At 34.7% G+C, this 23,514-nt stretch overlaps 1 protein-coding gene across 1 annotated transcript in view; it reads right to left on the bottom strand.

Moving 5' to 3' along the window:
* Positions 1-18,038, bottom strand: part of LOC149559355 (protein LURP-one-related 10-like) — a 119,966-nt gene extending 101,928 nt beyond the window's left edge. Inside the window, exon 1 of the mRNA XM_089831366.1 lies at positions 17,982-18,038. Within this exon, the coding sequence (XP_089687492.1) occupies positions 17,982-18,038 (57 nt within the window). The remainder of the gene's footprint in view (positions 1-17,981) is intronic.
* Between the last annotated feature and the right edge of the window lie 5,476 nt (positions 18,039-23,514).

Here is a 23,514-nt window from a genome sequence, read left to right as displayed (position 1 = left end):
ATTAAGCTCTGAAGTTGTCGCCTATTGAATCTAAAGTAGCAAAAGATCAAAAGTTTTAAGTAGTTTTTTAAAACAAGAAAAGATGCAATCAAGAGTTGATTTGGAACTCACAATTTTGATTTGTCATTTTGATTAAGTATCTAATATCAATGAGAAAGAATTTATATTTTTCTATTTCTTCTGATATTATGATTTACTGAGGACTGATTAATATTTAACATTTCAATAATATTTGATTTGAATTTGAATATATATATATATATATATATTTGAATCAATTTGTTTTGATAAAAGAATTTATATTTTAAATTAAATTAAAATTATGAAAGTTGAAGTTGTTTAAAATATAAATTTATAATTAATATTTTATTATAGATCACATTATTCATGAAAAAATTCTTGAATACATTTTTAAAATATACTTCACTTTTTCAATTATTAATTTATGTTTTTATTTATTTATTTCATAGAATTCTTAAATTATTATTATTATTATTTAAATAATGGTAATTTTCTCACTTTTAAAATTTCTAAAAAAACCATTATAAATCAAAGGAGTTTTATGTAGAAACTTTTTAAAAAATCACAATATAAATCTAATTTGATCAATTGAAATTTATTAAATTAATAAAATTGAATTATTTTATATTATCTATATTATAATGATTATAAGTTTCAATTGTTATATTTATTTTCGTATTTGTCTTTTGATATTATTATTATCTGTTTGAGGAGATTAATAAGAGGCTCACCATTGTGAAGTAGGCTCTGTTGACTCTATGGCAAGACATATTGTCAATTAGTGATAAACCACTTTCTATTCAAGAAGGTTGGTTAATACTACAACTCAGCTTTCCATCAAGGAGGAGATCTCAATATAGCCTGAGAAAATAAAGGTATACTATGTTAACCAAACTCACAATATAAACTAAGTTGTTCAGTATTGTTAGTGGAAACGAATTTCCTAGTGTGAACCAAGTTCATAGAGTTAACTGAGCACTATGTGTAGATTGAGCTAACTATTATCACCTAGGTGCCACAGAGCTATCCGAGCATCCAGGACTAACTGAGAAACAATGTCACCCAAGCTCATTGTGTTACTTGGGCATCAACAAAAGATCAACTACATTATATTTCCTGAGCATCAGTAGTTGGGCCAACCTAAAGGTATAACTAATTATTATGAAGATATCTATTGTGGGAACCAACTTATTGTGAAGCTATTGATTGAGGGATATATAAGGAAGGAAAATTCATTTTTCTAACATATAGAATGTGATATACATGAATATTTAAAAGGCACGATAAGTGAATATGGAGAAGATTGAGTAAGCAGCCTACAAGGAAGTATAAAGGGTAGAGCAAAGACTCATCCATCATAGTCAAGTGATCATATTATTCAAAGGATCTAATTAAGTAAATCAAGTTGCAAAGTAGAGATCATCTTGTTGATTCATCCTAATAGGTGCATCAGTCAAATCTTCTAACCTGATGGACCTAACAATCCTTTTCTAAATCTCTTAACAGAGTAGATCCTTCATTGTATTGTAAAATCCTTTTACAAGGTGAACCTAACAAACCTTTGTACTCCTAATAAAGTAGATCACCAAAAGTGATCAATTGTAAGCCCTAAGAGACCAACTTTATTGCTACAGTAGTGGAGCATTGTGGGTGTCATCCCCACCCCAATTTCACCTTCTACTTGGAGGGTTTTTGAGTTACCATATCTTGTGTCAAAGTGTAATGGTGTTGATTTCCTTATTTCTTTATGCTCACGTATGGAAGTAGTTTAGATAATCTAAAGAAGTAAAGAAAAAGTAATCTTAGTGTGAAAAGATTTAAGTGTTACTAATTCTCCCCACCCTCTTAGTCACTTGCTTGTCATTGCATTTTCAATAATTGGTAATAGGGTAAGGTTCTCCTTTTAGAGGCTTAACAACTAGAGAGTAAAGATATGAGGAAATAGAAGTGTACAAGTTAGAGAAAGCTATTGACAATGAAAAAATAGATCTACACATGGCTATGGAGAAAGTCAAGAAACTCAAGGAACAACTCACTCACTCTCTAAAAAGAAGAAAATAATTGGCTATACAGATGAATGACAACCTCTACATTGAAGAAAGAATAAAAGATCTATGCAGAGAAAGAAGTTTAGAAGAAGAAGATGTAGCCATAGAAGATCTACTAGTAAGGAATGCTACTCTACAAGAAGTATGAAAATTGAAAAGAGAACAAGAAAGTCACTTGGTCAGGCCATGTCAAGTCATGGAGCAGAAGAACAAAGTAATAAATGATAAATAAATGGTAGATAAAGGCATAAGAAGTACTTGCTAAAGGCTAGAGAAAAAAACCAATGAAGTTCAATAGTTATCTCAACATTAGGTAGACATGGTAGATTAGCTAGATGATGCAAATCAAGGAATCACCAATCTAAGAGCAGAATATGAAAGAGTCTAGAATGAACTAAGAGCTGAAAAGGAACTAAATGAAAGAATATTGAGATCACAAGAAAGAGTGAATCAATTGTATGAGCAAACCTTGAATAGACCCAAAGGCACTACTGGCTTAGGGTATACTAAGCAAGGAGAATCATCATATAAAAGAGCATAGAAGAACAAAAGGCTTACATGCAAAAATTATGGAAAAATAGGTCATACATCAAATGTTTGTTGAAGAAATGCCATGCAACCCAAATTCAAAGTTCAGTGTTACAATTGCAACAAATATGGTCACAAGATAAATGAATGCATAACCAAATCAAAGTTTGAAGGAAACTATTTCACATGTCACAAATCTTTAGAGTGCATATCAAGTACTCAATACAATGGAACTAGAAAAAGTTCATTTATTGGTTTGAAATACAATACATGGGGAAGACATCATTATTGTGGAGAATATGGACACATTGGTGTAAATTGTGTAGAGACTCACATTAGAAAAATAAATACCAATATGAGATGCTATGTATCCAAGAAGATAGATCACTTGGAAAGAAACTATATGAATAGAGATACAACAAATAATATTGAAGAAAATAAAAGCAAGTTAAAATTTGAGGAAATTAGAACTCATAGGAATCAAAAATCGGTAAGGAAATTAGGGGAAAGCCTAAGGCAAGAAGCTATCATCATTCAATCTAATGAGTTGAGTGAAGCATCCATATCCAACTAGGTAGTCAAGGAAGTGTCTAGAATTGAGAAATCAAGAAAATCTCATCCAAATCCAACTATGCAATCAAGGAAGTGAATGGAATTGAGAAATCAAGAAAATCTCATCCGTATCCAACTATGCAATCAAGGAAGTGATTGGATGTGAGAAATCAAGGAAATCTTACATCAGTTCCAGATATGGAAAAAGGGGGTAATTCAAATCAGCATAGAAAGATGCACAAGATCAAGTAACAAAGATATATTTTAACTGAGTTACAACTTAGTTGTAACCAAGTTGCTTGTTGTTACCAATAAAGACAAGTTATAAACTAGTTCTAACCAAGCTATGTGATGATCAGTTCATGTCAAGCTTGAATAATGTAACTGAGCTATTCTACCTACCACTATACAATGCATTTAAGAGGCCCTAAATTTTGAAATTTTTGATAAAAGGTGAAATCAAGGGTTTTATTTCTTACCTTGAATTTAGTTTTTAGAGTGATTTTGAGCACCAGAGCAACTAAAAGAGGAAGTTTTAAAGAGAAAAGTTGCAATAAAAGTTTTAGTTGTTGTGTATTCATTTTTCACAAAGTAGTATGGAATCTAGCTCCAGCTTGAAGGTGAACAAGGATTCAGAGATGCTCATAAAGAATGTGGTTTTGCAAGGTACTAAAATTCAAGCTTCATCTAGCAATTTCTAAGAAAAAGGATCCAATGGGATTACACTCAACTTTTTTTCCAAAGGTACTATTGATTAATGATATCAAGTCATTCTATCACTGCACTATTCAAGAGATAGGAAACTTTGAGATGAATGAAGTGTACAATGCCCTATGTGATAATGGACTAAAGCCGAAACTAAAATACTTGGAGATTAAGGGTTTAACACATGCTATGTACATGCCAAATGATTTCAAAATAAAGTAGACCATATATATTCTGAGTAGAGTTTATGACATGTCTTTTTTTCTTGAGTAACCTGTAAGATCACGAAGAAGATGGTTCATCAAGTTATTGGCTACCTTATGTTGGATAGACCCAAAATGATTGAAACCCTAGCTCATGGTGAACTGGCAAAGAAAACCCTAGAAAAATGGGATGGCAGAGGAATGAGGCTAAACAGTGTCACTGACATGGAGATCAAATTTGGGATTCATGTCATTGCACACAAGATCTACAACTCAAGTAAACTAAATAGTGTCCCCTATAAAGCAACTGACTTAGCTTACAAGGTGGTCAAGAATAATTTGTCTTTTGACCTTGCCGAGTTACAACGCAACCAACTAGGCAAAAATATGGAGAGTATTTGGGCATCAAAGAAGAACATATGTAAGTTTGGATCTCTCCTTGTTTATTTATTTTTCTATGTTCAAAAGTTCTTTCTATCAAAAGGAAGTGTGATGTAGAGAAAGGACATTGCCAATAATCTATTAAATTAATCATTACACACTACTATATTTGGACCCAAATTGCAATGACATGTCATCACAATTACAACGACCAACCATTTCCCAAGTGACAAAAGCATGAATTGGCTCCGATCAGATGGTGTTAGACTTTTGCTATTGTAATTTGCAATGATAAGGGCATCCAGTGTAATTGCGATGGATCGAACTGTTATAACTTGGAAGAAGGGATAAGAGTTCATGTTAGGCATCTAGGTTGCCATTGTAATTACTACACCCTTGCGACAACTTCAATATGGAAGCAATGTTGAGCCATTGGGACTAGCCATCATAATTGTGACACCCTTTCTATGCAAGTAATGATTAGCCATTAGAACATTCTATCACACTTGCGATGGTTGGTTGAATTATTAAAAAAATGTTGCTAGAGAATATTTTGATATATTATCATTGCAGTCATTATTCATACAATCTAACAGGTCTGTACCATGTTTTTCTGACCCACATATCTACTTTGGAGCCTTTATATCCAACCATTCATTATAAGTTGTGAAATGTGCTTCGTGTCTGACATGCAAGGGATGCATCTACATATGCAATTTTATCAACTTGGAAAACTGTATTTGATCCCACTAGCTGGGAATAGTTGATTGTTCATTTTATTGTACCTAATCTAACGACAGTTCTGTAGGAATTTGTAATTAACCCATCTAATAAAAAACTAGACCAAATTAATTGGGTTATGTCTTGGGCATCTATTATTCCCATTTATCATATGGTTGTAATGTTGGAGGCAACATTTTTTCCAAAGTGGCGGCAGGTTTTATATCATTGGCTTTTTTCAAGTCCTAATTTTAATGAAGTAACACCATGGTTTTTAAGGTGGAATGGATTATTTTGCCCCAATCTTCATGATAATGAGAGGATAAGAAGTTAGCTAAATGAAGCCCTTGAAATGATGAATCAAGTTGTAGAGGGTATGACTGTAGAACAACCTGGGGATAAAGAGAATGTAACCTATCTTAGGGTGATAGATCAATGCTGATTTGAGGCACTTCAACAACAACAAGTAGTAGTAGCATATGCTCAATAACAAGCCTTAGCTTCCATGGATAATAGGATTCACCTGAATAATTCCATGGGCATAACTCACTTGAGTTTGAAGGAAGTGATTAAAACATATGTACAAGAACATGACATCCAAATTTTCCTTAAAGTGGGGTGCACACATGATGGACTTTAGGTTTATGGCTTTGGAATTGTCAGTATCCATCTAGATTCTTGAAAACAACAAGTGCTTACATAATCTAGAGATAGACGGGTAATTTCATCATTGGAGCATCTAGTTGAGATACATCATAATCAAACTAGAGGAAATCATTAATAAACCAAACATATAATCAAGAGGAAACATGAATGCTAAAATGCTAAAATGAAAGCTATTAAGGATCAAACACCTATGCTAGAGTTACAAAACAATGTGAAGTTGATTTTAGAAATGGTAGAGGCATATATTTAGAAGTTTGATAAGAATTTAAGGCATGAGAGAGAGTTTGTGGCAATATACCAGAAGGAGAAGGAGCAACTTTAGAAAGAGACTGCATGACAGAAACAATGGTTACAAAACATAGAGGATATTATGGGAGCATGAGATAGAATCCAAGAAAGTTTTGTGGTAGGTACTATGACATTGAAATCACTTGGATGGAAAACACAATCTTATAGAGAAGATTAGATTTTCACATTCACAATGATCTAATGACTAGGGTATTACAAATGACAGAAAATGGATTAAATAGGTTGAACAAGAATATGTCACTTATGGTAAGTATGACCCTTATTTAAAGTTGAGAAGGCTTGAAAAAAAAATTCTGAGCCATACTTTATACGACTCTTGAGATCAAATATATAATTACTCTTAGGGCCTACACACATGTGAATACATACTTATTAGATCACTTCAAAGTAAAATCATATGATGAAGCTCAAGCATTTTGATGTCAACCCATTATTTTATGATTCCCAAAAAGGAGATCATTTGGATGGATATGGGCCTATCTTCTTGCTAGCCTATTACTAGATTGGCATTTAGTATAGATGGAAGAAAACTAACAAATTTGTTTGTTAATGAAAATCTATATCCTTCTCAAATTAGTCAAATACCTTTTCATTAGTGGCATACATATTCCAGAAGATGGTTGAAATAAAATACAAAATGACAACAAGTGTCAAGAAACATGGGAATGAACCCAACCACCGAATAAAATACCCTATTCCAATTGTGCTCACAATAGTTGCAAATGTTCCTATTGAATTTGTGATACCTGCCCAATATAGATATGAAGAATAATATTTTTGTCATGAATGAATCCAATTAACAAGAAATAAATCCATTGGCTTGAAACTTGATGATAAAAGGGATCAACCATCACACCATGAAGAACTCCTTCATACTATGGTAATATATCTTGATTATACAACAATGAAAGAAGAATCCAAATATTTAGAAGTGATTTTTCTAAGTACAGAAAATCATGACATCATTCTTCAAGTATCTTAAAGGTATTGGCATACACTGAATTCAAATGAAGGAGTTCTGAATCAATGGAAAATGATATACTTTAGTAAGTTACAAAGACCAACTGTAATGTGTCTAAAAATGAGGACACTGGTATATCAATCAAGACAAGAGACCTACATGCATATTTAGAAGAAAACCAGCTTGGCTGAATGAACTCAAACTAAGTGTTTTCATTAGCCATGCTATGCAATAGTTAGGTTTTGAGCAACATTTAGACCAAGGAGTGCTATTCCTAGACCCAAAAAACTAATTAATAGTAGATATTTACAACAAAAAGGTAAGTAACATTGTTTATTATTGAAACAAAAAGTTTGTAACTTTGCCTTTTGCTCAATATCAAAAAATGTAATTAGTTCAAAATTAAATGAAATAAGCTAATTGAGGAACAAAATTTCTCAAGGATCAAATTTAAGATAGAACTTGTCAAACATGATTTTGTTATGGGTGCATAAAATTATAGAGATTTTTGTTGGAATTCTTTAGAATAACTAAGAGGGGGGTGAATTGGTTATCCAAGGTCTAGATGTACAAATAAAACTTTTCACAACTTAGTGAACCCATATCCATAAATCATTTTCATCATGCATGCATCCAGTAGATCATACAATTATTTAAACTTGTAGGTTACTGTCAAATCAACTTTGCAGAAATGTAAGCATGAAACATAACAAATTCAATAACATATTTGGCACAATGATTTAACATGGAAACCCAATTTGAGAAAAACCACTAGTAACATTCTTCTCATTCTCACTCTTCTAAAGTGATGTCCTATGAAAGGCCAACCCTATTAAAGGTTATAATGCACACTGTTAAATGTGACATGGTTAAAGAATTTTCAATTATCCTGTTAGGAGTGAGACTTGTTAGAGGAATTTAGATCATTCACTTGGAATGTCACCTAATTAAAGGGTTTACAAATGATTGTTAGATCAACCTTAATCCAAACAATTTACCCTAGACTGGTATAATGATTAGAAAGTAATAGTAAGGCTTGATCTAATAAAAAATCACAACACACTTGCAAATTATAGATCTTTGTTTCATTCCTCCATTTTGCTTGGCTTTCACACACTTCAACTCTAACAACTTGTTCACCCTTCAAGAATCCATACCCTTGAGCCTTCTTGCTTTGCTTGTCTATGTAGTCTCTTCTCTTAGGTCATTGAATGAGAAAATTCCCTAGACTCCTTATCTTCCTTAGGTTCTCGCATATGACAACTTTCCTTTTGAACGGTCATCTCTATAAATAGAAAATTAAGATCTTTTGTAGTTCATCCTCCATCATCCATTTTAGGGTTAGGTTAGATTAGGTAGGATTCAATGAATCTACCCATCATTTCATTTTATTCCCTTCTAGAAACTTCTCCTTCAATCCTCTTTTAATTTTCCTCAAAATGTTTCATCTTGAATTCTGTGTCACCAACTCACCAAGCTTATCTTCCACACTATTTACACAATCTAAGAAATCAAACTTGTCATCTTAGATTCATCGAATTCATGATCTTTCTCATAATGTTGACACTCAACATTAACTTGCTTCTAATGCTCAACACATAATATGTTGCTCAACATCCACTATCAAAACACTTGGCACAAACTAAAGTTTACAAGTTTTTAACATCAACTAAACTTTACTCAACTTACACTGTGTCACTCAGCTTATACTAAAATTGACTTTGCTTAGATCCAACTGATTTTCTACTCAACTCACACTAACTTTTCTCAACACCTACTGTACAGATTATTAATCTTGGCAAACACAATTCATTTAACTTGTTCTTCTAAACTTAATTAGTGTATCCATTCTTTGCAACCTTAAGTATATTATCAATGCACTATAATGTCATTGTCTTAACCTGTCCTTGTATCCCTTTTCCATATCATAAATCAACCTTTCCTCTAGGTGCTATTGTTACCTCATTTGATCAAATCCTCTTCATCAATCAAACAAATGATAATACTCAAATCATCTAAGAAATTATCTTACCAAAAAGTGGCAAGTTTGACATCAGTGATAAAACAATGATTGAAACACATTTTCATACTTGCATCAATCTTTTTTCAACAATCTCCCTATTTAGCATTGATGGCAAACCAACTAACCAAACATAATCAGTACAACCAACAAAATACCAAAAAGAAAATAATTCCTTGTATTGAAATCTCTCCCTCTATCAACAACTTTCATCTTCTAAATAGGTTACAAAATTTTGTTCTGATCAATAGACAATCAATTAACTCATCCTTATGACCCCCTCTGGATCACTTCTTATATCTCCTTTGACAATAATATCTCCCTCATTGGTTAGGATTTCTCCCTCTTTGACCAAAATGCTAAAGACTTGTCATCTTAATATGCAGATATGAACATTTTTAGTTTCTCCCTCTATCGCCTAGCTTGTGACTTATTTGTAGCTCCAACTCTTTGATTACTTTAGATAGCTACTAAAGTATGATCTAATGCATCAATGTGTAACATATGTCTATCATCTTATTTGATGCAGGGAACTCCTCATGCTTCTTAGATAGCCTTTGATAGGGGTATCACCCCTATTTTACCTCTTAGATACTCACGAGCATCCTTAGGTAATTCTTTTGTGAAGATATCAGCTATTTTCTCTTTTGTGTTAACATATTCCATCTTCGCCTCTTTATCTTGAACTAACTCTCTCAAGTAATGATGCTTAATTGAAATGTGATCAGTCTTTGTATGCATCACATGATTCTTTGATATATTTATAGCACTTGTATTATCACAATAAAGTATCACAGGTTCAGTTATTTCCTCCTTCATACCTTTGAGTAGTTATTTGATCCATACAATGTTTGTACAATTTATTGCAGCAACAACATATTCAGCTTCAGTAGTAGATTGAGATATATAGTTTTATTTCTTGTTAGTCCATGTAACCAACCTTTTTCCTAAGAAAAATTCTCCTCCACTAGTGCTCTTTCTGTCATCAATATTTCCAGCCCAATCAACATCAATGTAGGATCTCAATTCAAATTTCTCATTTTTCTGGTAGTATAGACCATAGTCTTTTGTTCCTTTCAGATATCTCATTATTCTCTTAACAACAATCAAATGATTCTCCCTGGGATTAGCAAAGAATCTTGCAACTATCTCAATGGATAATGCAATATCAGGGCTATTGTGTACTACATATTGTAATTTTCCAATCATAGACATACAATGTTTGATTCATCTTAGTTGAATCATCATTCTTTGAAAATTTATGCTATGTTACCATAAGAGTGCTTACTAGCTTGGAATCTTCCAATCCAAAAGTTTTCAATATCTCCTTTACATACTTTGACTAAGTGATGTATATACCATATTTTCTCTAATGTACTTGCAAACCCACAAAGAACTTGATCTCTCCAAATATAGACATTTGAAATTCTTTCTTCATTTCATTTGCAAAATCCTTACATAAAGTATCTTGACCTCCAAATGTGATATCATTAACAAAAAATGTAGATAGTAAAATAATTTTGCCTTTCTTTTTCTTCAAGTACTTATTGATGTTATCTTCAATCCTCTCAAATCCAATCTTCACAAGATAATTATGAAGCCTTTTATACCATTCTCTTGGTGCTTTCTTCAAACCATATAAAGCTTTGTGTAGTCTACATACCATGTTTTTGTTGTTAGCATCAACAAATCCTTCTGGTTGTTCTATATAAACCTCTTTCTCCAATATGTCATTCAGAAATGTAGACTTAACATTCATTTGATAAACTTTTAAACTTTTGTATGTAGAGTAAGCAAGTAGAGCTCTTACTCCTTCCAATCTTACAATAGGAGTGAATGTTTCTCCATAGTCTATCCCTTTTTCTTGTGCATATCCTTTAAAAACTAATCTTTCTTTGTTCCTTGTGACTTCATCATTTTCATTTAACTTGTTTATGTATACCCACTTGGTGCCAATCACATTTTTATCTTCTAGTCTAGGAACTAGAGTCCATGTCTTATTTTTCTTAATTTGTTCAATCTCTTATTTCATGGCTTTACTCATATCCACATATTCTAAGGCATCTTTCACTATTTTAGATTTTTTCATGCTAATAAAACATGTATCATTTCTCAACTTCTTCCTTGTCATTGGTCTTGCATCTTTATCTCCAATGATTTGTGTAGCAAGGTGATGCCTCTTGCCATACTTAGACAATCTTGGTTCTGCTCTATTTTCCTCATTTGGTCTCTCAACTTATGAATCACTATGTACATATCTATAAAATAGTTCAACAATTATTTCATGTACACTAATCTGAAAATCAGAATATGCCTCAACTTCATTATGTAACTTGGCACCTGAATATAGCTTGATTCTTGAATGCAACTTGACATTCATAGTATATGACTCAACAATCACTAAAACTTGTTATTTATTTGTAACTTGATTTACAAACATCTTCATTAGCAAGCATACCTTCATAAAATTATACAAATGATTTGTATTCTTCTTGGTCCTTCATAGGTTTAGCCTCATGTACTTCTGTATATTCATCAAATTTCACATTTGCACTTTTAACAACTTTGTTAGTGTTAGTATTTAAACACTTGTAAGTTTTACTTCTTATGGAGTAGCCAAGGAATATAACTTCTTCACTTTTTTCATCTAATTTACTATTTTTCAAATCCTTGAGAATATAACACTTGCTTCCAGATACCTTAAAATATTTTACATTGGGTGAGTGAGTATCCATATCATAGTTCAAAAGGTACTGAATGAGTACCTTTCTTGACTTGCACACAGTTCAAGGTATAGATAGTTTTACTTAAAGCTTCTCTCTAGTATTTTAAAACAATATTTTTCTCCATCATGAGTGTCCTAGCACAGTCCATTACAGATTTGTTCCTCCTTTCAACAATTCCATTTTGTGGAGGGGTCCTAGGAGTAGATGTTTTCTTTTTGATTCCTTTGTCATTACAAAACATCTCAAACTCATTCAATGTAAATTATCCTCCTTTGACAGATCTCAAACATTTTAGACTTTTACCTTTATTCCTTTTCAACTATTGCTAAGTACCACTTAAATATTTGGAAAGCATCAAATTTATATTTCAAAAACATGACCATCATCATTCTAGAATAATTATCAACAAATAGCATAAGTACTTATCTCCTTTGTATTTTTGCACATGAATTGGTCCACACATGTCAATATGAATAATCTCTAATATTCCTTTAGAGGTATGAGTTTTACTCTTAAAACTTGATTTTGTCATTTTGCCTAACTGACATTGTTTGCAAATTATATTGTTAGGTTTCTTCAACTTAGGAAAACCTCTTATTTTTCTCATGTTACTAATACTAACCAACTTATCAAAATTAACATGACATAACCTCTTGTGACATATCCACACATCATCAAATTCTACAACTAAACAAGTAGCATCCTCTATATCCAGGTAGAATAGATTACCTCTAGTTTGATCACCTTTTCCAATTAGTTTTCCATGAGTATCATATATCTTAGCAATTTTGTTCTCAAACTTGACCTTACAACCTAAATTATTCAGTTGTGACACACTTAACAAATTATAGTTAAGTTCTTCAACATAATAAGCATTTTTCATGTAAAATCTTTTTTGTGAGTTTGATAAAACCTTTTCCTTTTATCAAATAGGGTGCATCATTACCAAACTTTACACTATTTCCATCATAATAATCCAAGGTAATGAACTTAATTTTATCTCTAATCATGTGATGTGAACACCCACTGTCAATGATCCATCTTTCATTCTTCTTCACATAAGACACTAGTGCAATTGCATCATCCTCATCAGATTCATTCTTCATTGCAACATACACCACTTCATCATCATGATCATCAGATCCATCTTTAGTTTCCTCTTCAACAGTGTAGCAAGACTTCTTTTCTTTGTCTTTGTAATATTTTCTATCTTCATCTCTTATACTTTTGTACTTGTCTCCACCTTTGTAATTCTTCTTCTCTGTACATCTAGCATAAATATGACCAACCTCATTGCAATTGAAACACATGATAGGTAATTTACCTTTGAACTTGTCTTTACCTCTGTGAAATCTCCTTGCTAGTAGTGCTTCAAGTATTTCTACATCCTCCTCACTTGTATCACTATCACTAGACACATATTTTACCTTTCTTCTTCTTCTTCTCATTAGGTTCCTTCAATGATAGCTTGTCTATGAAAGCAAATTCAACATTGTATTAGATAGCTCAAAAGTAGTGAACCTTCCTACTAGACCTTTAAGAGTCATATTAGAACTTGGTACAAATTTTAGTTCTTGTATTGTAGAAAATCTAATAGCATAAATAGGTAATAGTGTTCTTAAAAAATTTCTTAGTATAGTCTCATCATCTATTCTACTATTAGCTCATTTTATTGCATTAACAACATCTTTTATCCTAGAGCAATATTGAGCAATATTCTTACCTTCTTGCATTGTCATATCATCGAACTTACCTCTAAGACTTTTAGATTTGGCTCTTAGAAAATTTGTGTCTCCTCCATAAATAGTGTGAAGAGTATCTCACATTTTTTTTGCACTATCATAACCTTTAATATCATCAAACTCAACATAACTTAGGGTAGAGGCAATCTCCAACATTGCCTAGTTATGTTTTTTCTTCTTTTTCAGATTTTTAGCAATTAGGGTTGCAACAAGATCAACATGCTCATTAGTAATGGTATATTGTGCATGACCTCTAAGACCTCCTAGATGTAGCTTCATCAGAATTTTTCATTCAAGAAAATTATTTCTATTAAGCTTGGGTACCTCTCTTTTTTACCTTGATGTTTTTGCTTCTAGTACCTTCAAACTAGTCCTCTTAAGCAGATGGATCTAATATTAATTGTTGGAATTCTTAGAATAACTAATAGGGGGGGTGAATTAGTTATCCAAGGTCTAGATGTATAAATAAAACTTTTCACAACTTAGTGAACCCATATCGATAAATCATTTTCATCATGCATGCATCCATTAGATCATACAATAATTTAAACTTGTAGGGTACTGCCAAATCAACTTTGCAAAAATGTAAGCATGAAACATAACAGATTCAATAACACATTTGACACAATGATTTAACATTGAAATCCAATTTGAGAAAAACCACCAGTAACATGCTACTCATTCTCTCTCTTATGAAGTGGCACCTTGTGAAAGGCTAACCCTATTAAAGGTTACAATGCACACTATTAAATGTGACTTGGTTAAAGGATTTCAATCACCTTGATAAAAGTGAGACTTGTTAGAAGAATTTACATGATTCACTTGGAATGCCACATGATTAAAGGATTTACAAATGACTACTAGGTCAACCTTAATCCAAAGGATTTACCCTAGACTGGTACAATGATAAGAATGTAATAGTAAGACTTGATCTAATAACAACTTACAAAATGCTTGCAAATTACAGATCTTTGTTTCAGTCCTCCATTCTGCCTTGCTTTCACACACTTCAACTTTGATAGCTTGTTCACCCTTCAAGCATCCATACCCTTAAGGCTTCTTTCCTTGCTTGCCAATGTAGTCTCTTCTCTTGGTTACTAAAGGAAGCAATACCTTATACTCCTTTTCTTCCTTAGGTTCTTGCATATGACAACCTTTTCTTTTGACCAATCAACTCTATAAATAGAAAATTAAGATCTTTTTTCGTTCATCCTCCATCATCTATTTTAGGTTTAGGTTGGATTAGGTAGGATTCAATGAATCTACCCATCATTTAATTTTATTCCCTTCTAGAAAATTCTCCTTCAATCCTCTACAAATTTTCCTCAAAATGGTTCATCTTGAATTCTATGCCACCAGCTCATCAAGCTTATCTTCCACACAGTTCACACAATTTAATAAATCAGACTTGTTGGCTCAGATTCATCGAATTCACAATCTTTCTCATAATGCTGATGCTCAACATTAACTTGCTTCTAATGCTTAGCACATACTATATTTCTTGGCATCCAGTATCAAAACACTTGGCATGAACTAAAGTTTATTGCTGCTCGAAATCAACTAAACTTTACTCGGCTTACATTGTATTACTTGGCTTACACTAAAATTGACTTTGCTCAGCTCCAACTAATTTTTTGCTTGACTTACACTAACTTTTCTCTCAACACCTATTGTGTAGATTGTTAAGCTTGGTAGACACAATTCGTTTTACTTATTCTTTTGGACTTAATCTATGTATCCATTCTTTGCAACCTTAAGTAGATAATCAATGCACTATAATATCATTGTCTTAACTGATCCTTGTACTCCTTTTCCACATCATAACTCAACCTTTTCTCTAGGTGCTATTGTTACCTCATTTGATCAAATCCTCTTCATCAAACAAACAAATGATAGTACTCAAATCATCTAAGCAATTATCTTACTACCAAGTGGCAAGTTTGACATCAATGACAAAACAATGATTGAAACACATTTTCATACTTGTCTTAGTTTGTTTTCAATAATTTCTATGTCCATAATAGAAAAAATGACTAATTTTTACCATGTTTTAAGAGTTCACTGATAAGGTTGTTTTAGTAGGCCACTCCAAATTTTTTAATTCCACCTTAGATTGTGCCATCTATTCTCACCAAAAATAAGAATATTTTAAAAGAAAGGCATTGTTGATTGCTAGTTACTTTTGTTTAAGGGTTAAAAAATTATCTCACATGGTAATATCCATTACCAAGATATGGAAAACCTATATGCATCCAAGTTGATGTCCTTCATTAGTTTCACATCTTCCTATAAATCACACAATCCAAGATAAAAATAGTAAATTCATCGAGAGGCTGAAAACATAAAGAGGAGTAAATTCATGATCTTCCATGGATAGTCCATGGACAGTCCCTCAAAACTCCCATGTTTTCTTTTATATAAATATTCATTTGGGTAATCAGCACATGTCCCTCAGAGCTCCCACTTTTTGTTACATAGAAATATTCATTCGAGGGTCATTTGGATGGTACCTTCTCTCTAATAGAACTCATTTACTTTTTTACACCTACAATCATTTTGAAATTGTGAAAATAAATGATGTGTATCAATAAATTGTTTGTCTTTCCCATATCACATCAAATGATGAAATTATACATGAAAAAAGAAACCAAATAATACAACATTGATAAGTTGGTTCTTCTAGAGCCTCCTTTTGCATTGCCTAAAACCAAGTGATTTACACAGTTAGTTGTCATGTAATCATAGGTTAATGTTGAGCTTCACTTGGTTTCAAGAATAGTTTAATATTCTCTACTAATTAGAGCCAACCATGTGAATGTGGAAGCTCATTTGACTCCACCCCTCCTAACATCTAAACTCCCCGTTAACATCTAAAATCTTTAAGAAATGATCAATCTTTAAAGTACTTGAAAGTTGGGCTACTATCAAGGGAAGTCCATCTTCATTTCTCATGAGAAACTCATCTCAATTCTTTAGTTTTCTCGTACATCTAACATGGGTACTGTAGACACCTAAATTTGATTACACCACTTTAGTAATCCTATTTAGTTATCTCTAAAGCATCATTAATTAAATTTCTATTTAATTAAGCCTTTGTCATCCCCTAGTTGATTAATTTAATTAATCATCTATAGTCCTAATTGATAAATCAAATAACCTATCATTTATCAATTAAATCTTATTCTTCTATCTAATTCCAAAAATCCCCATTTATTAAATAAATCTATTTGATAAATAAAAATCCTGAAATCTAAAAACCCCTAACTTATCCCTAATCCTCCATTTAGCCTAATCCACCCCATCCACCCATACTAACCAAGCTTAGCCACTAACTCATCCACCCTCATTAATGCCATCCACTTGCACATCTCTAACATCTCTAATCTAATCCTAAACCCAAGCCTAATCTACCCCCTAATGTTGTCACATTCCCTAAACAAGTTTAAGACTTTCCTAAATCAAACCAAAGTCTCCCCTCAAAAATCCCAACCACCAAGTCATGAGTGCTCTTAAAAGCCATAAAGGACTCTTACAAGCCCACTCATGAGTCTTACATCCATCTTCCACACTCTTTCCTCTTTCACACTCATTCCTCTTACATCTCTCTTACATACTCAACCCCACTCATCATGCCTTTAACCAACCCTTTACCCTACCCTCTCACACTCATCCTCGTTGTGACAAGTGTCACCTTCCCATTGGTGCTAAACAAGCACAATCCATGTGCTCCCCTTTGAGTGAATCTTAGCCCTCCTTAACCATCTCCCCATCCTTGCATCTAAACCCTCAATCCCTCAAGCCCTTAGCCTATAAATTGAATCCCATCCCAAGCCATTTCAATCACAATCTTGGAGCTAAAGTTACCATGCCCTTTTGAAAGCCAAAAGTCATACCCATACCCTTATAATTCCAAATTGAGAGCTCACAAAGCTACCAATTCATCATTACCCATCTCCACCATTGAAGCAATTGGGCAAGCATTTGAGCATACATCCACATCAAAGGACACATCTACAAAATCAAGAAAGCAATGAAGTGCTTCTCTTTTGAGGTTTGCATTTCTTGTTTGCTTTTTTTGTCTAAGCTTATATGTGAATTTAGTTTTAGTTTGTGAATGTTTCTCTTATTGCTAATATTCCTTGCACACTAAAAATCTTGTTCTACATTTTGGCACGCCCGGTGGGACCCCGCTATGGGTCATTCCTTAATCTTTTTCAATCCATATTTTGCTTTTACAAACTAACAATCTAATGGTTTATGTTGTTTAAGTTGTTGCAAGATGTGTTTGCTTATTTTTGCAGGTGGAAGGATGTACTAGAGAAGAAGACATACCCTCAAAAATTCGAAAATAACTAAGAAAACAAATTTTTTTAGAAAAAATCAGCGTCTGTCAGTTCACTTCGTGCAGTGTCGTCTCTGCTTGTCCTCTCTGCAATTTGGCGTCTCTACCTGTCATCTCTGCAAAATGATGTCTGTGCAAACTCAACCGTTGTCTTCGCCATCTCAATTGTCATCTGCGCAAACCCAACCGTCATCTTTGCAAGCTCAACTGTCATCTACACTTGCACAACCGTCGTCTGTGCGAGCTCAATCACCGTCTCTGAAAGCCCAAACTGTCGTCTACAAATTTCGTCTCCGCCTGGAAACTATCATCTCCGCTATCGCTAGCAATCAAACTGACGTCTTCGCCGCCGCAATCTGTCAACTATCGTCTCTAACGCCGCTAGCTACTTTCTTCATCAGACTGTCATCTGCGCATATTAGCATCTGTGAAGATTAGCGTCTGTGCAGATTGGCGTCTCCGCCTGTTGTATTGTTTTCCAAGATTTTTTGCCTAGTTTTTGGCTGTCTTGTCCAAGTCATTGTCTTTGCATGCTTTCAAAACTCTAACAAATGAACCTGTATGTTTAAGAACACCAAAAATCACTAAAAATTTAATTTAAAAAAAAAAAAGAGTATATATCAAAATTTGAATTTTAGTGGTTCCGTAGGAAATAGACCATTCTAAGCATTTTTACGCATATTAAAAAGAACAAAAAAAGTTAAAAAACTTTTTCCCATAGTTAAGCTTTTATTTTAGAAGATTTTGGGTAACTAATCAAATTGCTCTTTTGTCTTATTGCAGGTTGGAGCAACAAACTTAATCATGTTTCTTAGGTTTTCGTTGGAATGAATTTGAATGTTTAAAGCATTTTTTTTTGAATGAATGTTGTTAAAAAACACACTCTTGAATGCCATAGATAAAAATCAACCTTTTATTGGAATGCATGCTTAAAACAAACAAACTCAATCTTGAATGCAAAGAATCAATGAATCAATGCAATATCTCACACTTCCAATTTGGGCTTAAAAAACTCTAACACAATCTTGAATGCCTAACAATCAATGAACATTGCATGGTTTTGACGCATCTCAATGACGCTCACATTTCTTACATTGACAAATTTTTGATTTTCATTATGTTGATGACGCTGTCAAGTTGGAATGAACATTGTATGCCATAATCATGAGTGTCTTCAATCATAGCTTACAAAATCTAAAACATCAATTGGAAAAGAAGTCTTCTTTTTAGCCCAAGGTCATCCAAGTCTTCTCTCCCCTTGTCATCTTTTGAGGCCATCTTGGGTGCATAAGATTAGGATCCAAAACTTTGTTTCTTTTTAGGAGGCCTACTTGGAGATTTCATCACCCCTTGGGATGACCTCAACTCCAGCATTCCGACGGAGTATAAGAATCGGGAGGTGAATCGAAAGACACCTCTTTTGGGATCAAGATTTGGTCACTTGGGCTAAGCCTCAAGGAACTTTATACCCTTGAGAAGTGAAAGAGGAGAAGTGGGTTACCGCTCCTCTCGACTGTGTGACATCTTTTTGATTTCATCTACGGATATGGGCCTCACGTACCTTGTGTATATCAAGGACTCCCTAGCTAAAACAAATTTCATCCTTGTAGAAAGCTTCCTAGGATGTTGGTATGTTTGACGTGCTTGCTCCAAAATTTTGTCTGCTTGTTTGTTCATAGCCTTTGAATAAATGTTTGTCAACTTTAGTCAAAATCCCAAAAAAATAGAAATCTCCCAGCTCAAGGCATACTTAGCATAGTCACTGCCTCATCAAAGGATCATCCAAGCTCCCTTAGTTCTTTTCTTTAGAACAATCCCAAACCCAAAGTCCATCCAAATCATCCCCCCCTAGCCAACTAGCAACCCAATCCAAAATCACACCCAAGCATTTAGAGAGCTGTTGTCATTCTACTAGAATTTGCTATCCAATCAATCCTACCAATCAAACAATCTCACCAAGGTTATCCCTCTGACAGAGCATTGTCTAGGGTAACCCAACTTATGTCACTTGTATCCCTCATCACCTTGAGCTAAAGGTTAGGATCCACAAGTGGTCAATCTCATGTCATGCCCATAGGATCATTAGTCTATCCTTAAGTTGACACAATCTCCACCAATCCTGCACATAGGAAAGCAAAACTCTCACTCTTTGACAGCATGCCCTTGAAGTCTTCCATCCACATGAAAGCCAAAAATCTCCAGCCAATCCTCCTTAGGTCTGTCATACTGCTTTGACTCTCCCTAGGAAATCTTTCATCAACCAATCCAAAATCTGAGCTTAATCCAAATCCGACCATGGGCTTCCATGTTCATCCATATGCAAGAACCCATCCCCATCAAACTCTTTGTCAAAGCATGAAGTACCAATCCTATCATGATATATTCAGTCGTATTGTCCTTGCTCCTGCCACCTCCTATTCCAATGATGATAAAGATCTTGTTGACTATGAAGGGTATCTTGAGAGCCTTAGAAACATTCCACCAACCATCCCCCAAAATCAAAGAGTTATTCCAAACTATCTAGTCATGCCATCTAATATCCCAGCTTCCCCTCCATCACATAATCAACCAAGCTTCCAATCTTCCACCCCCATCACACTAGCTATTCCTATCAATTCACCTCCACCTTTGACACACAAGTCTCCAAGGAATCTCCTAGAGGAAATACAAGAAAAACAATGTCCAACAGTCGATAAGCCATGTCATCCAATCCAACCATGTGAAGTAGTCAATATTGAAGCTTCCCCATCTATAATATCACCTCCATCTCCCATAGCTATCATCCCCATACCATCCATAAAATTGCTTAAAATACTTCCACTTCCCGCAAGCACCAAAATCCCACCACCTGTCAAATCCATTCAAATCCTATCCACATCCCCTCCAAGCATTTCCCAAATCTCCCGTGATGACCCTTATGCATCCATCTTCTATTCACCCATCTCCACTACCGAATCTCCCATCTATCCATCCACTGCCTTTGAAGAATCCATCCCTTCACCTCCTATCGAACCATCCACTCCAATCCAATCCTATCAAGATCCTGCCCAAAAGCATGTTGACATCCCCCAAAGCATAAATGAAGATATCCTCGCACCATGTCTTCCATCCATAGCGCAGTCACCATTCCCTCCATCTCCAAAACCTCAAGCCATACCTCCTCTACTGTAGGATATCTTTTCATCCCATCAACTAAATCAAGATCCTATCTACCATCTCCTCCGCTCCATGCTTCCATCTTACCACCTATCCAAGCTATTCCATCATCTATAATCTACCCTCTTGGTTCACTTACATTCATCCATGGTGGCCTCCTCTCAGCAGAAGAATTAAGAACAGTATCTCCCCGTTGCTGTACATCTGAGAAAGCACTTCCACCATTTTTTGCAATCAAAAAGTACCCTCAACTAGTTCAAATGCTCAATCGATGGCATTATCAAGGTCAAGGTTTAGGACCACAAGAGCAAGGAATCATAAAGCCTATTGTTGCACAAAAGAATCCAGGACTTCATGGTCTTGGATATGCATCCAAAGGCTCACCCTCTGAAGGTGTTGGTACACCACACCCCCAAACCAAGCCTATCTCTAAACCCACCATGCCAGCCTCACATCACTCCTTCAATAAATCTTATGTCACCCCCCCTCCACCATCTTGGCAACCTAAAACAACCTACCATATCCCCCCTTCATCCGCTAAATCCATTTTGGGTCCCTATGTCCCAAAATATACCATCCTCCATCCTCCTATCAGCCATCATTCAAATCCTATTCCATTCGTTCCTATGCAAGATCAACAAAGGCACATATCAGGGCACATCATCCATCATCATCCCCCTACATGCTCTTCCATATCCTCTTCATCTCACAAAGCTTCTCCTAACCATCTTCCCAAATCTTACCACAGCAATGTGAATGCCAACTTTAAAATGCATAAAGCTAAAAATCCACATCCTAGGCAATCATATGTCCATTTTAAAAGACATACTCCAAAAAAGTAAAATCCAATCAAAGAATGCAAAACAATGCAAAATCTTATAAAACAAAAATCCAAAACCATGTGGATCCCAAAGAAAAAAGTTGAAACCCAATGCATAATGGCATCCACCATCGCTAATCCTCCATCCAGTGACTCATGTCCCCCATGTCCTAACTCCATCTTGGGTGCCTATGTCCCCAAGTGCGCTTCCACAAATCCTCCATCAAGCCCACATCTACCATCTATCCCCCATATGCTCTTTTCATACCTGTCCCAACATGTACCAATGTTGATCCTACAAGCATCCCCATCTCATGCTCCTTTCCGGCCTTTTCATCCCTCTATCTCCTACCATCAATCCCATCTAACCCAATCTATTGCATAAATCACACATCCGGTGTACCAATAGCTAGCAACAAAATTGAACATTCTAATAGCTAGTGAAAAATCCCAAGGAAAAAGCCAAAAATAGCTGAAGAAAGAAAAAATCATTCCAGCTAAGTCCAAAGTCAAAAAGTCAAAAAAAAAAGAAAAAGAAAGCGTCCACTGGTGAAAACTTGGCAATTCAAGCACCTTGGACAAGTACCATGATGAAAACTTGGCAAACAAGCATCATGCGTAATCTAGCCTTCCCCAGCTTAGCCTATCACCCTCATGCTTTTGGTCATCTCTTGACATCCAACTCCATCTTCCAATTTGTCCACCTATCCTCCACCCTCCAGCTTCCATCTCACACCATCCACTTATCTCCTACAGCTTCTGCCAACCATCACAGCTATCATCCATCTCCCTAGCATCTTCAGCTTTTCCATCCTAGCTTCAATCCTATCACATCCATTGTAAGACCTCCTTCCACATGTCATCTTCTGACTAGGGGCACTATATTCCTTGGAGATCTTGTCTTGTCCATCCTCCCTTTTCATTGGTATCTAGCTCTAGGCTATCCTCATGCAAACCCAATGTCATCTCTTTATATCCATCATAATCCTAGCTATCTACCATCCTATCCAGCCATCTCATCCTACTCCTCTAGCTATCCTTGGTCACAAAATCTTCCATCATCATTGGGATGCATCCTCCCCAAATCCATATCTTCTACTATTACCCCATCCTTAGCTTTCGCCCTTCCATCCCACTATCCTATCATCCTAAGCTTTTGCCTGCTTGTAAATATGTTGGTCAGCTTCAGCTTGTAAATATCTTGGTCCATCAGCTTGTACATCCTCTTTAGCTTAGTACCATTGTATCTATCCAGCGTTTGTGTCAAATAATCCCTAGTCAACATCTTGCACACATCGCACACCTTGGTTAGCTATTCCAATGCATCCTTTAGCTAGATTTCCTATCACCAAAGTGTTATCCTTCTTAGTTCAGCTTGCCAGACGCATTACTCATCCAAATCCACTAGCTTAGGTGCTCTCCAATAGGTCCTTGCAGGATATAGCTTTCCTCATGTCTGATCTTGGTCTGTTAGTACCTCGTCCTACCCATCTCATTGGCAAATGGTTCTCTTTTGGATTTTCGCTTTCTTTTGATTTGGGATCTTCCCTTTTGGGTCTTGAAATATCTTTTCCAAGAAATCTCCTTGTTCCCTCCTCAAGGTTGCCACGATCT

The sequence above is a fragment of the Cupressus sempervirens genome, chromosome 5, assembly GCF_028749045.1.
Source record: "Cupressus sempervirens isolate cs-2001-9-10 chromosome 5, ASM2874904v1, whole genome shotgun sequence".
Lineage (NCBI taxonomy): Eukaryota > Viridiplantae > Streptophyta > Pinopsida > Cupressales > Cupressaceae > Cupressus > Cupressus sempervirens.
Note: the sequence above shows the minus strand (reverse complement) of the source record. Positions and strands in the feature narration are given on the sequence as shown.